The sequence below is a fragment of the Octopus bimaculoides genome, chromosome 3 (genome assembly GCF_046866305.1).
Source record: "Octopus bimaculoides isolate indiv1 chromosome 3, ASM4686630v1, whole genome shotgun sequence".
NCBI classification, from domain to species: Eukaryota; Metazoa; Mollusca; class Cephalopoda; order Octopoda; family Octopodidae; genus Octopus; species Octopus bimaculoides.
The window spans coordinates 153282540-153298024 of record NC_142930.1 but is presented as its reverse complement, the minus strand read 5'-3'; the positions used below and the strand labels follow the sequence as shown (position 1 = coordinate 153298024).

Sequence of the window (15485 nt, the reverse complement as noted above, 5' to 3'; positions counted from 1 at the left end):
TCCATTATAATAACATGTATATTATATTATAATAACATGTATAATGTTATTATAATATAATGTTATTATAATATATTTCCAGACAACCCAATATATATATATATATATATATATATATATACACACACACACACACATGTTTGCCAAATAAACACACGCACTATATATTTGCTCTTGTTTATTACTATTCTTATTTTATCTTGTCCATTGTCTGGAAATCTTTCAACACAAATTCACAAGTGTGTGTGGGTATATATATATACATATATATATATATATATATATATATATATATATATATATATATATATATATATATATATATATCAAAATGTAACCACATGTAAATCATTGGCAATTTTCTTCCTCCGTCTTCCTTTTCATTGGACTTTCCCCTGTTTCCGAAGAAGAGCGTTTGCTCAAAACGTTAAACCATCTTTCTTTTCTTCTCTGAGCGTCTGCTAACACTTTACATGTACCACGTCCTCACGTTGTTGTTTTTTGTGTTTGTTCTTCTTTTTGGGATTTACTCTGTGTGTGTAAGTATATGCTTCAACAGATAAACAGGTATAGAGCAAAATTCAATAAGTAAAAAAACAACATAATAAAAAAATAGCTTAATTTATTCATTTATGTACAATGAATGAAGGCACATAGCTTGAGAGCTCAATTCTTGGACTGGGCAGCATGTTGTATTTTTGAGCAAAGTACTTTTATTTCACATTGTACCAGTACTCTCTGTTGAAAATGGGTAACAAAGGCACCTGGTGGTTAACCTGCAATAGACAAGTGTCCCATTCAGGCATCAGTCTTGAACACTCAGCCTAAAATGCTTTTAAAAATGCAAATAAGCCCTGGAACCATGGGCTCAAAACAGATTTTATGTATAGTCACTATGATGGATGTATCGTCTTAAATGATGACTTATTGATGACACAACATCAGGTTTGAGCAGACATTTCAAAAATGTTTCCTGGTTAACATTGAGCAATTCTTCAATCTTGTCTTTATTATCTTCCTCAAATGAAACCGAGTGCAAATCTTTTAAACAATGACGCTTCCGGCATTGCTTTTCCCAAGATCTTTGTTGAAGATTATCTAAAAAACCTTCCAGGGAACTTGGAGATAGTTTATATATACGCGGAGTCTTTTCTGTAACATCAAGCTTCAGTTTTTTAGGAATCTGTTCTCCCTCTAGAGACAGTTCAGCTGACTTGCTGAATGTGTGTGAAACAAGAGCGGAAGTATCTTCAAAGTTTTTCTTGGAATCCTGATCTGAAGGAGATATTTCAAGATTTGTGTTCTTTGGGTTCTTGTGAGTAATGCTATGTTGTGATTGGCTAGAAAAAAAAAGGAAATATTTACAAATATAAATTAGACTGAAATGTGAAATTATATGGTAGATGAGGGATCTAGTTGGTTTGGCTGCCAGCATCAATTCTGTTCGAATTGATTTCATATTCAGTGTAATGATACACACTTTTATAGGCTAATGAATGACTTGAAAATGATTTTCGTTATAAATCAATAAATAAAGAATTATTAGCAATTAAAGTTTGAAAATTTTTGGTAATTTTAGTCAATCGTAAGCCACAGACACACTCGTGCCTGTTTCCAAGTAACAAGCAGAACATGAGAACTCTTTTGTCTGTGAAAAAGCATGTATTGACAGATATATTAAAACCACTTGTTTTACCTATCTGTTGATAACAGAGCATGTGAATTTATGAACAGGTCAACAAAATGTTTGCTTTTTAAAAATATTTAATTTGTAATGTGTTGTTCATCAAATTTGCATTAAATGCATATTGAATGCTTAAAACTACTTTTTACTCGTTTCTTTGTTTCTTTTAGTCATTGAGGTGGTTGTGCAGTGTGCTAAAAATAACAGCTAAATAACGTGTTTTGGATAAATCTTTTAAATTAACATAAACATTTATTTACATGAAAGAAAATTACCGGAGAACTTTCATCTAATTCTTCCAAATCTTTCCGTTAAAACTATTGAAACCATTTGTGGAGAAAAATGTGTGCATGTATGTATGTATGTATGTATGTGTGTGTGTGTGTGTGTGTGTGTGTGTGTGTGAGAGAGAGAGAGAGAGAGAGAGAGAGAGAGAGAGAGAGATAGAGAGAGAGAAGATGCACAATAACAGAGAGAGGCCAGAGATATGTATGGGTGAATACACTAAGTGCTTCATTGGCAGATATGAGAGGACATTCAAGGGAAATAGGTATATGGAGTTGTTTGCTTCCAGTTTCATGCATAAAATGAAATAGTTAAAGATGATGTTCAGAATGCAGGATGGATGGCACATGAAGTGATTGTAAGGCAAAGGGTAACTGGTAGCACAAAAGGGATATGAAATATGAGCAGTTCTGCACTTATATAATTACAGTAGCTGAGAAAACGGTGCCATAGTTAGGAGGGTGAAAGTGGGACAGATATTATGAAGATGAGTTGTGGGGAAGAGTTGTCAGGTACAGACTGAGTGTGGCTTTTAGGCCTTCATTCTTGAGCACAGCTATTGTTAGGTGAAGAAGGCATGAGGATCTACAGAAAAAAAGTACTTACAGATTTTCAATCTTCCCACCAACTATATTCCATATACAGTTTGAGAGATTTTGAAGATGGTTAGGCAATTTCATATGAAATGGGTTATCAGTAGATTCCTCTTCAGAAATATTGCTGCTAGATTCAACACTTAAATCTATGGAAGTAGCCCTCACAGATGAATCAGCTGCCATAAACAGTGCCTGTGATAAATAACCCAAGTTCACATTTTCTGGTTCCAAATCCTATTGAAAAAATAACAACATACAAAACTATTAAATATTGTTTTTAAGACATTATATACATTTAAAAGCACAGGTGTAACTGAGAGGATATGGAGTGCATTTTGTTCCTCTCTTCCCTCATGTTTTATCCCACCACATTGCACTTCGGATAAGTGTCTTCTGCTGTAACCTTGGGTCAATCAATGCCTTGTAAGTAGAACTGGTAGGCAGAAACTGTACAGAAGCCTATCATATCATCATCACCATCGTTTAATGTCCGTCTTCCATATTGGCATGTGTTGGACGGTTTGACAGAAGCCAGCCAGGTAGTAGACTACACCAGGCTTCTGTGTCTGCTTTGGCATGGTTTTTACGGCTGGATGCCCTTCCTAACACCAACCACTCTGTATACACACACACACGCACATATATATGTATATGTGCATGGGTGTATGCAATATATGTGTGTGTGTCTGAGTGTATGCGTGTATATGTCTATTTATGTACGTATGTATGTGTGTGTTTTGTAAATAATCTGCAGAAGTTACAGAGTGACTCAAGGGCCAAGCGCTCGTGCTGGTGTCACATAAGAGTACTCATGGTGATGCCATGTAAAAAGCACCTGGCACACTCTGTAAAGTGGCTGGCATTAGGAAGGGCATCCAGCCCTTGAAACCAAGCCAAACCAGACAGAAACCTGATGCAGCTCTCCTGCTTCCCAGCTCTGGTCAAACCGTCCAACCCATGACAGCATGGAAAACGGACATTATAGGATGATGATGATGATGATGATAAACATAAACATACACATATATATGTACACATATATACGTGAAGGCAAATGGCTCAGTGGTTAGAGCATCGAGCTTACGATCGTGGGGTTGTGAGTTCAAATCCTGGACCGGGCTGCGTGTTGTGTTCTTGAGCAAGACACTCAGCTGTAGAAATGAGTTGCGACGTCACAGGTGCCAAGCTGTATCGGCCTTTGCCTTTCCCTTGGATAACACTGGTGGCGTGGAGAGGGGAGGCCGGTATGCATGGGCGACTGCTGGTCTTCCATAAACAACCTTGCCCGGACTTGTACCTTGGAGGGGAACTTCCTAGGTGCAATTCCATGGTCAGTCATGGCCGAAGGGAGTCTCAACACATATATAATATGATGGCTTGTGCATAGTTTTCCATCAACTAAACTTCATTTCCAAAGACACTTGTTTAAGGCGAAGTGACATGCAATGAGATTAGAACCTAGAAGCACATGGTTAAGATGCAAATTGCTTAACTCCATTCCTCTGCATGTATCTATATTCTTTTCTACTCTAGGTACAAGGCCCAAAATTTTTGGGGAGTTGAAGCAGTTGATTAGATTGGCCCCAGTACACAACTGGTACTTACTTTATCGACCCCGAAAGGATGAAAGGTAAAGTCAACCTCGGCGGAATTTGAACTCAGAACGTACAGACAGATGAAATACCGCTAAGCATTTCGCTCGGCGTGCTAACGTTTCTTATTTCTTTATTGCCCACAAGGGGCTAAACATAGAGGGGACAAACAAGGACATAAAAAGGGATTAAGTCGATTACATCGACCCCAGTGCGTAACTGGCACTTAATTTATCGACCCCGAAAGGATGAAAGGCAAAGTCAACCTCGGTGAAATTTGAACTCAGAACGTAGACAGACGAAATACCGCTAAGCATTTCGCTCGGCGTGCTAACGTTTCTTATTTCTTTATTGCCCACAAGGGGCTAAACATAGAGGGGACAAACAAGGACATAAAAAGGGATTAAGTCGATTACATCGACCCCAGTGCGTAACTGGCACTTAATTTATCGACCCCGAAAGGATGAAAGGCAAAGTCAACCTCGGTGAAATTTGAACTCAGAACGTAGACAGACGAAATACCGCTAAGCATTTCGCCCGGCGTGCTAACGTTTCTGCCAGCTCACCACCTGTCTGCATGTATCTATATTGCAACAGAAAATGTTTAAAAATTGAAACTGTAAAAAAATACAAGAAAGTAGAAACAGTAGAATCAAATTTATTTATGAAAGAAGAAAATAGTGAAAACAATTCTCTAACCTCCTTTGGGTTTATTCTGAAATCTTGTTGGCAATCTTGAGACCATTTGCTAAAAATCAATCTTGTAATGGCTTCATCTACTCGACTTTCATTATCTTCATGCTATAAAATAGAGAAAATAGTGAAGAAACTTATTAAAAAATTGATGTCTCTATGAGGTTAGAATATATTATTGTTACTTATTGAGATTTATCAATGCAATATTCTGTGAGTGGATACCCTTCCTGTTGCTAATCATTGCTAAGCTAAGATTAAGTAACCAGCAAAGCAAATGTGCCTCTGTGTAGCTACAAGAGATAGTAGCTACAAATGCTACACCCTTCCATCATGTAAAGACATTGCTGTATTGTAAAAATACAGTCATTGAACAACTATGTCTGATATACAAAAAAACAAAACAGGATGAAGATTTGAATGACTTATCACAAGTCTGTTTGATCACCATCACTACCACAACAATGACAACAAAAACAACAACAGCAGCAGCAACAACAACAATATTTTCTAAAGTCTGTAACTTATTTCATCAGACCCTTTTGCCAAACTGCTAAGTTACAGGGTATGTAAACAAAGTAGCACTGGTCTTCAAGTGGTAACAGGAGACAAACACACTGACATACACACACACATGTTTACAAGCTTTTTTCAGTTTCCATGTACCTAATCCACTCACAAAGCTTTAGTTGGCTTTGGGCTGTAGTAGAAGACACCTGCCAAAGGTATTGCACAGTGGAACTGAACCCAGAGTTATGTGATTGGGAAGGAAAATTCGTACCACATAGATACACCTGCACCAATAGCCATATATATATATATATATATATATATATATAATAATACAAAGAATATATATACATGTATACACACATATATGTACATACTTACATCTACATGTGTATATACATGCATATCAGGGTACAGGACGTTAGAACAATAAACTACAGACAACGGAACGAACACATAGGAAAACGGAAAGCCCCTTGGAATATCCCTTCATCAGCTGTCTCTATTCTATCTAGACGTTTCGAAGACCAGACAGGACGTACTCTAGAATAGTCTCTTCCTGAGTAGTGGATATATATACATATAAATATATATATATATATATATATATATATATATATAAATGTTTCATTTTATGTCAAGTTATAATCCTTTCTAATATAGACACAAGTCCTGAATTTCTTTTTTTTTGGGGGGGGGGGGTAGTCAATTACATTGACCCCAGTACTTGACTAGTACTTACTTTGTCAACACCAAAAGAATGAAAGGCAAAGATTCGCCTCAGCAGAATTTGAACCCAGAACATAAAAGACATATGAAATGTCGCTAAGCATTTTGTCTGTAATGCAAACAGTTCTGCCTGTTTGCTGTCTTATGTTGAGTCTTAATAAAAACAATTTAACATTAACCCTTTAGTGTTCAGATTACTCTGTTAAATGTAATACTTTTTCACTCAAATTGTTTTGAATTAATCATGCCTTATCTTATAGCTTTGAGGTTTCAATGATGTGATTGTTTATTTTTAGAATGTCAATGTAGGTTAGGTGTGAGAAGATAGATATCGCCAGTTTGAATATAAAACATGTAGAATATCTGGGCCAGATATGGCCTGTTTGAATATAAAACATGTAGAATATATCGGTCCGGATATGGCCAGTTTAAATACAAAACGGTTAAACTGAAGAATTAGTCAATACTTTTCCATAGAGTTCATATTTATTGTGAAGGTGTATGGCCTGGTGGTTAGGCTGTTCCAGTCACAATCTCATGAGTTCAATTCCCTGGTTGGGTGGTGTGTTGTGTTTTTGAAAAAAAACACTTCACTTCATGTTGCTCTAGTCCCCACTTTCAATCAGTGGGGAATGTTAGCCTCCTCGCCTTGTCAGCAGAGTGGCATCATTTGATGGTTAAAACAATACAAAAACACATTGTGACCATCGATGTGTAACAACATCCAATAGCCTGGTCAGTCACGTGATCACATATTTATTACACTTTAATTTTGAAGTCACTATCAAACCTTTTCTTGTATGATAAAGATTTATGTAGAGAATTTTTTTTTTACCATTTCTACCCATGTATTTGCACTGATGGACAGTTCTAGACACTCTACAAAATGCCACCAATGTCGAGGAACATACAGCACTTGACCAGCTTCAAGAGTGACCACATATGGATGGCAGGCCTGTAAGAGAGAAAGCATAGATTAACATCAGTGTATTTGAACAGAAACAACTGTGCCATTTGGAGGAGGAGAGAAGGCGAAGTGGTGGTGGAAGAGGAGGAAGAGGAGAAGGAGGAGGAGGAGGAGGAGGGGAGACGGTGGTGACATCAAAAGTAGCAGCAGAGGAGGAAGAGAGAGAAGGAGTGGAAGATGGAGGAGATGGTGGTGGCAGCAGAAGTGGAGGGAGGAGGAGGAGATAGGAGGGGGTGAGGTGGAGGTGAGGAGGATAAGGCAGATCAGGAAGAGGAGGAGGAGGAAAGATATAAAAAGCAATGTTGTTTTTCCAAAACTCAAATAAAAACTAATGAGGAACCGTTACCTTAAATTTTGGATGCTTCCAGATATCAGGCATCTTTATATTAACCTCACTGAATACACTGGATTCTTCATAAGGAATTCTTGTTGGATACAGCTTGTCACTGTCTTCAGGAGGAAACAGGATCCAACGCTTTCTGAGATGAAACAATTACAAGTTAAATAAACGACTGTTCCTTCATCAATGTCACAGAAACTAAACTTCAATAGAAATATTTATCTCTTCTCTTTTATTATCATCGTGGAGGCGCAATGGCCCAGTGGTTAGGGCAGCGGGCTCGATTCCCAGACCGGGCGTTGTGAGTGTTTGTTGAGCGAAAACACTTAAAGCTCCACGAGGCTCCGGCAGGGGATGGTGGCAAACCTTGCTGTACTCTTTCACCACAACTTTCTCTCACTCTTACTTCCTGTTTCTGTTGTGCCTGTAATTCAAAAGGCCAGCCTTGTCATACTCTGTGTCACACTGAATATCCCCGAGAACTACGTTAAAGGTACATGTGTCTGTGGAGTGCTCAGCCACTTGCACGTTAATTTCACGAGCAGGCTGTTCCATTGATCGGATCAACTGGAACCCTCGTCGTCATAAGCAACGGAGCGCCAACATTTATTATCATCATCATTTAACGTCTGTTTTCCATGCTGGCATGGGTTAGATCAGTGGTTTCCAAAGTGGGCAGTACTGCCCCCTGGGAGCAGTGGAAAGTTCTAATGGGCGCTGAAGAAAGGTGGGACGATAATGGGGTAACGATTCATGTAAAAATAACAAAACAATGGGTACATTAGGCTAAATTTTATTTGTGAAATACGGTTGCTTTGAATTTGCTTGAGAAATAGGTCTATGTTTGTGATGGTTAGTTGGAGTGGGGGTGCTAGGAATGTGGCCTGCGTGTCAAGGGGGCGACAGCCCAAAATTGTTTGGGAACCACTTGGTTGGATGGTATGACTGAAACTGGTAAGCCAGAGAGCTGCACTAGGTTCGAATCTGATTTGGCATGGTTTCTACAGATGGATGCCCTTCCTAATGCCAACTACATTATAGTGTGTGGTGGGTGCTTTTTATGTGCCACCAGCATGAATGCCAATTACGTGACACTGGCATCGGCTACAACAGTGCTGTCACTTGGCTTGACAAGTCTTTTCAAACATGCAGTCATTGGACTGTGGTCATGCTGGTGCATTACTCTTCAAATCAAACAAATCAGCCCCAGCACTTATTTTATTTTTTAAAAGTCTGGTACTTATTCTATCAGTCTCATTTGCCAAGCTGCTATGTTATGGGAGATGTAATCAAGCCAACATTGGGTGTCAAGTGGTGGTGGTGGTAGTTGGACAAACACAGCTACAAAGAACCCACACATCAATATACATACATACATCGTGATCGGGAGCAGAGAAAGTGTACAACTATGAGGTATATCTAATCCTGTGGGTGGTTGGTAGGTAGATATATACATGCATATACATGGATATATATATATATATATATATATATATATATATATATATATATTTATGTATGTAGCTTAGTTTTTCCTTGGGGCTGGCCAGCAATATCGAGAATAACTAGCCAAAATTGCAAGGATAATCTGGATCTCGACTGAAGAGAGAAAACTCCGAATGACCTGTCCGTTACATATCTACGTCGGCTCATGTCTCAGCCTTTTAGCTTTTATACATGTAAAATGTAGAATAATTATACAAGTGGAAATAAAAGACTAACCTTCCATGAAGCTGTGCCACAAGGTTGAAACCATAAGTGTCATAATGGCAGCAGGTGTGAGCACCTCTGGTGCCAATCCATAAAGTGGACTGGTAACCATCACGTTCACCAACACCAAATTGACTCCAATCAAAAGCCTAAACAAAGAACAATACACAATTGTGTGTTAAAAACATGAAAGCAAATATAGGCACAGATGTGGCTGTGTGGTAAGAAGTTTGCTTCCCAACCACATGGTTCTGGGTTCAGTCTCACTGCGTGACACCTTGAGCAAGTGTCTTCTACTATATCTTCAGGTTGACCAAAGCCTTGTGAGTGGATTTGGTAGATGGAAACTGAAAGAAGCCATCTACCAAATCATATATATATATCTGTGTGTGTGTGTGTCCCAATCACTGCTTGATAACCGGTGTTGGTGAGTTTACATACCCATAACATTAGCAGTTCGGCAAAAGACACCAATAGAATAACTACTAGGCTTAAAAGAAATAAGTCCTAGGGTCAATTTGTTTGGCTAAAAGCCTTCAATGAGGTGCTCCAGCAGGGCCACAGTCAAATGACTAAAACAAGTAAAAGAGTAAATATATACCTTTTAATTGTTTCATCCATTGGACTGTAGCCATGCTGGAGCACCACCTTGAAGGGTTAAGTCAAACAAATCAGCCCCAGTACTTATTTTTTAAAGCCTTGTACTTATTTTATAAGTCTCTTTTGCTGAATTGCTAAGTTACTGGGACATAAGTAAACCAACACCGATTGGCAAAGCACTGGGAGACAAACACAACACAGACACACACATGTATGTATATATATATATATATATATATACATATAAGTCTGTCATACCGGCCATGACGAAGGGAAATAGCCCTGAAACTCGAGTCGCCTTTATATATTTATATATTTGATCCTTTATATTGAACACTCAATATTTCATCTACATTCAATACTTTCTTTCATGGTGCCATCCATTTTTATTTTATTTTATTTTATATTGTAAATTGTATATTATATTATATATTGTATATTCCATATTCTATACCCCACATTAGTTCTGCAGGAATATAAATAAAACAAAAAAAACAGACAGTGTTGGAACTCTTTTAAACAAAATAATATCATCATCATCATCATCATCATCATCGTTTAACGTCCGCTTTCCATGCTAGCATGGGTTGGACGATTTGACTGAGGACTGGTGAAACCGGATGGCAACACCAGGCTCCAGTCTGATTTGGCAGAGTTTCTACAGCTGGATGCCCTTCCTAACGCCAACCACTCAGAGAGTGTAGTGGGTGCTTTTACGTGTCACCCGCACGAAAACGGCCACGCTCGAAATAGTGTCTTTTATGTGCCACCCGCACAAGCCAGTCCAGGGGCACTGGCAACGATCTCGCTCGAAAATCCTACAGGAGCCAGTCAGGCGGTACTGGCAACGGCCACGCTCAAAATGGTGCATCTCATGTGCCACCCGCACAAGAACCAGTCCAGGGGCACTGGCAACGATCTTACTTGGCTTACCGGGTCTTCTCACGCACAGCACATTTCCAAAGGTCTCGGTCAGTAGTCATCTCCTCGGTGAGGCCCAATGTACGAAGGTCTTGCCTCACCACCTCAGCCCAAGTCTTCCTGGGCCTACCTCTTCCACGGGTTCCCTCAACTGTTAGGGTGTGGCACTTTTTCACGCAGCTATCCTCCTCCATTCTCACCACATGTCCATACCAGCGCAATCGTCTCTCTTGCACGCCACAACTGATGCTTCTACTGTTCAGCTTTTCTCTCAAGATACTTACACTCTGACGGGTATTCACATTGACATTACACATCCAACGGAGCATACTGGCTTCATTCCTTGCAAGCTTACGTATGTCCTCAGCAGTTACAGCCCATGTTTCACTGCCATGTAGCATGGTTGTTCGTACGCATGCGTCATACAGTCTGCCTTTTACTCTGAGTGAGAGTCCCTTTGTCGCCAGCAGGGGTAAGAGCTCTCTAAACTTTGCCCAGGCTATTCTTATTCTAGCAGCTACACTTTCAGCGCACCCACCCCCACTACTAACTTGGTCGCCCAGATAGCGGAAGCTATCGACTACCTCTAGTTTTTCACCCTAGAATGAGATAGAAGTTGTTTCCTGTTTGTTTACAGTCTTTATTGCACCTGAACATCTGCCACAAACAAAAACTAACTTGCTAGTTAACCTGCCTTTGATGTTGCTGCACCTCTTATGTGTCCATAGCTTGCACCGGGTACATCTTATAGAGTTACTACCTACTCCTTTTCTACATACTGAGCAGGGCCATCTACCTGAAGGGGTTTGTGTTTTATCTACCTTCCTACTTATTAGGATTTTGGTTTTAGCTAGGTTGACTCTAAGGCCCTTCAATTCTAGACCTTGCTTCCACACCTGAAACTTCTCCTCTAGTTCTGATAGTGACTCCACAATTAGGGCAAGGTCATCAGCATAGTGGAGCTCCCAGGGGCAACCTGTCTTGAACTCCTCTGTGATTGCCTGGAGGACGATGATAAATAAGAGGGGGCTGAGGACGGAACCTTGGTGGACCCCTACCTCTACCCGGAATTCATTGCTGTACTCATTTCCAACCCTCACCTTACTGGCAGCATCTCTGTACATGGCTCGCACAGCTCTCACTAACCATTCTTCTATCCCAAGTTTCCTCATTGACCACCAGATAAGGGATCGGGGGACCCTGTCAAAGGCCTTCTCCATGTCAACGAAAGCCAGGTACAGAGCTTTATCCTTAGCTAGGTATTTCTCCTTCAACTGTCTCACTAGAAATAAGGCATCAGTAGTGCTTTTACCTGGCACGAACCCAAACTGCATCTCATCTAAATTGATTCGCTCCCTAATTAGTTGGGCTATGACCCTCTCTGTAACTTTCATAACCTGATCTAACAGCTTGATGCCTCTGTAATTATTTGTATCTAAAGCGTCACCTTTACCGTTGTAGCAGTTGACTATCATGCTGCTACACCAGTCATTGGGTATGACTCCTTCGTGTATCACCTGGTTCGTAATACGGGTGACTAGGCTATAGCCAACACTGCCAGATATTTTGAGCATCTCTGCAGTGATTCCTGATGGGCCGGGGGCTTTCCCGGTCTTCATACTCTTAATTGCTTTATCTACCCTGGTACTATCAACTCAGATAGCTGGTCCCTCTATTGGGTCGACATACGGCAGGCTCTCTTTCTCCCATTCATTCTCTTTATTAAGCAATCTATCGTAGTGGCATCTCCAGACCTCTTTCTTTGCATCCTCATTTAATGCAAGCGTACCATCATCCATGCGAACACATTTCTCTCCTACACTGTCTTGCAACACGAAATACCTCGAGTCTTTGGTCCTCACAGCGCAGAACATTGGCAAATCTTTCCTTATCTGCTTCCCCTCTGGCTAAATAAACCTGTCGCCTAGCCTCCCTTCTGGCACATTGGTACAATTCCCTGCTACCACCGTTCTTCCAGTCCTTCCAAGCCTGTTTCTTTTGTCTAATAGCCCTGTCTACCTCCTTGTTCCACCACCACGTTACTCTGGGTCGGGAGGGGACCTTACACCACCCACAAATCTGGTCGGTGGCTTTCAACAGGTTGTCCCGCAGAAATCTCCAATTGTCTTCCACGTTGTATGATGCTATATCCCCTTCTATTTCGTTAAATGCTTCAAGTAACTTGTCTCTAAGTCTCTGTCCGTTTGCAGGGTCTTTAAGCTTCCACACCCTTCTCCTCCAAGCCTGTCTAATTCTGGGCACCTATTTTGCCTTGATCCCAAAGTCGCTAACTACTAATCTATGTTGTGGGGTACATTCTTCGCCAGGGTAGGTTTTGGCATTTATAAGCCGCCCTCTTTCCCTATTTCTGGCGAGGATGTAGTCGATTTGGCTAGAGTGTCTGCCGGAGCGGTAGGTGACTAGGTGACTGGCAGGTTTCCTGAAGTTGGTATTGCAGACCATAAGATCGGTTGCATCACAGAACTCCAGCAGTCTGGTTCCCTCCTCGTTGCGGGAACCGAAGCCATAGCCTCCATGTATGCCATGGAAGCCTCCAGCACGACGTCCGACATGACCGTTGAAGTCTCCAGCCACAAAGAGAAGGTCCCTGTCACTCGTCGACGAGGTAGTTTGCAAGAGGGTGTCATAGAATTGATCTTTCAGACCATCTGGTAGCCCCGGTTGAGGTGCATAGGCTGAGATGACAGTAGCTAATCTATGATGAAGCACTAGTCTGATCTTAAGTACTCTGTCACTTACTCTAACGACCTCGATACGTGTGTGTATATATATATATATATATATATATATATATATATATATATATATATATATACACACATGCTAGCATGGAAAGCGGACGTTAAATGATGATGATATATATATATATATATATATATGTGTGTGTATATATATATATATATATATATATATATATACATAGCTGATATAATATCCGAAAGTGATTACTAAGATCAACCGTGATGGATATAATACCGTAAATTTCAGACTAACAGAAGCACGAGTGAATCTTTTTCTGACATGTTGTGTCTTAAACGACTCAGTCATTTGACTGTGGCCATGCTGGAGCACCGCCTTTAGTCAAGCAAATCGAACCCAGGACTTATTCTTTGGAAGCCTTGTGCTTATTCTATCGGTCTCTTTTGCTGAACCGCTAAGTTACGAGGATGTAAACACACCAACATCGGTTGTCAAGAGATATTGAGAGGGGGACACAGATACACAAACATACATATATATATACATAGATACGACGGGCTTCTTTCAGTTTCCGTCTACCAAATCCACTCACAAGGCTTAGGTCGGCCCGAGGCTATAGTAGAAGACACTTGCTCACGGTGCCACGCAGTGGGAATGAACCCGGAACCATGTGGTTGGTAAGCAAGCTACTTACCACACAGCCACTCCTGCAAGTTATATATATATCCGACAGATTTATTATTTTCCTTTTTCTCGCATTTTTCTGATCTACAGGGTGTCCACAAAGTCTGGGTACATGGGGATTAACACATACTTTAAAAAATTATTATTTCTTATTTTTAATTGTTTATGTTATGATTTTATTTACTCCATGTACCCAGACTTTGTGGACACCCTGCATAATGAAAACGAAAATCTTCAATTTCCATTTAAAGGATTAAAAACATAAAAATCAATTTCTTAATTCAACAATCAATGGGAGATAACTCTGCTACTACTGGTTCACTAACGTCGAATTTCAGGTGTTTATATCCGTTTCTAAATCAGTCATGATCAGATCGCAGCGCGCAAAACTTTCTGAAAATTACTTGTATCTTATTTTATTTCGGTTTTTATTAGTGCAGCCCGCCTGATGGTAAGTCATGTCTCATGCGAACCTTTACTCCCAAAATGTCTTTTCTAAATCTACAGCGGGAAAAGATTTTTTTTTTTAATCATGCAATGTATGGGAGATAATTGCGCTAATGCTGGTTTACCAACAGCGATTTCTGATATCTTTCATTTTTTTAATTAATTTACATTTATAACTAATTTCCTAAAGTATACAATCAGTCAATGATGATATTCACTGCCAGTACAAAGTTAAAATTTTCTCTGTTCAAAGTTTGTCCTAAACGTCAATGCTTATTTTCCGACTTATAACTTTCGTTTCATACGTCCTGAGTAATATAAAGCTTTCCTTTCATAAGTCCTAAGTTATCTAATAGTTGAAAAAAAAATCGTAATGTGTATCATATATAATGCCAGTGAAACACGGGTTAAAATCTGTATTATTGTATTCGTTAAATCTTTCACCGCTAATACAGCTTTCATACTGCCATATAAGTTTGCAGTCTGTCTTTTACAATAGTTTATGCCCACAGACGAAACAGCTCCCTATATTTCCTGATAACTTCTAAATTATTACTACAATCATATCCAGTAGTCACAACTGTGATTAAGAAGTTCGTTTCTCAACCACGTGGTTTCAGTTTCAGTCCACTGCGTGACACCTGTAGTAGTATTTTCTACTATATAGCCAAGAAGCAGATCAAATAAACGTGCTTGTTAGTTCGTGCATTTCTCGTTTGGCCTGTACGTTGGTTCGTTAATTGTAAACAAACACTTTGTTTTTCAACGGTGTCATTTGCTTGCAGTCTACTGGGTAATCACATCCGGGTTTCTTGACACGCTGGACGATCTTTGTAAACAAAAGACGCATTCATTCGGTTTCAGTTGGTTCCTGGTTCCAGTTCTCCACTTAAACATGTCCAGGCTGAATCTTGTCTGATAGGCAACAAACAATATTACCTCCCATGGAAACAAGTAGGGGTTGACTACAGGAAGGGCATCTGGCCGTAGAAAACTCTGCCCCAAT

The 15485-nt window shown here is 39.8% G+C and overlaps 1 protein-coding gene across 2 annotated transcripts in view; it reads right to left on the bottom strand.

Moving 5' to 3' along the window:
* Positions 1–605: 605 nt before the first annotated feature.
* LOC106877815 (HSPB1-associated protein 1) overlaps positions 606–15485 on the bottom strand; it is a 26761-nt gene continuing 11881 nt past the window's right edge. For both annotated transcript variants that reach the window (XM_052966042.2, XM_052966041.2), the window contains exons 4-9: positions 9119–9255; positions 7403–7535; positions 6925–7044; positions 4857–4958; positions 2576–2799; positions 606–1340 (exon numbers count right to left, since the gene is read on the bottom strand). In XM_052966042.2, coding sequence (XP_052822002.1) covers positions 881–1340; positions 2576–2799; positions 4857–4958; positions 6925–7044; positions 7403–7535; positions 9119–9255 — 1176 coding nt within the window. In that variant the 3' untranslated portion in view covers positions 606–880. The remainder of the gene's footprint in view (positions 1341–2575; positions 2800–4856; positions 4959–6924; positions 7045–7402; positions 7536–9118; positions 9256–15485) is intronic.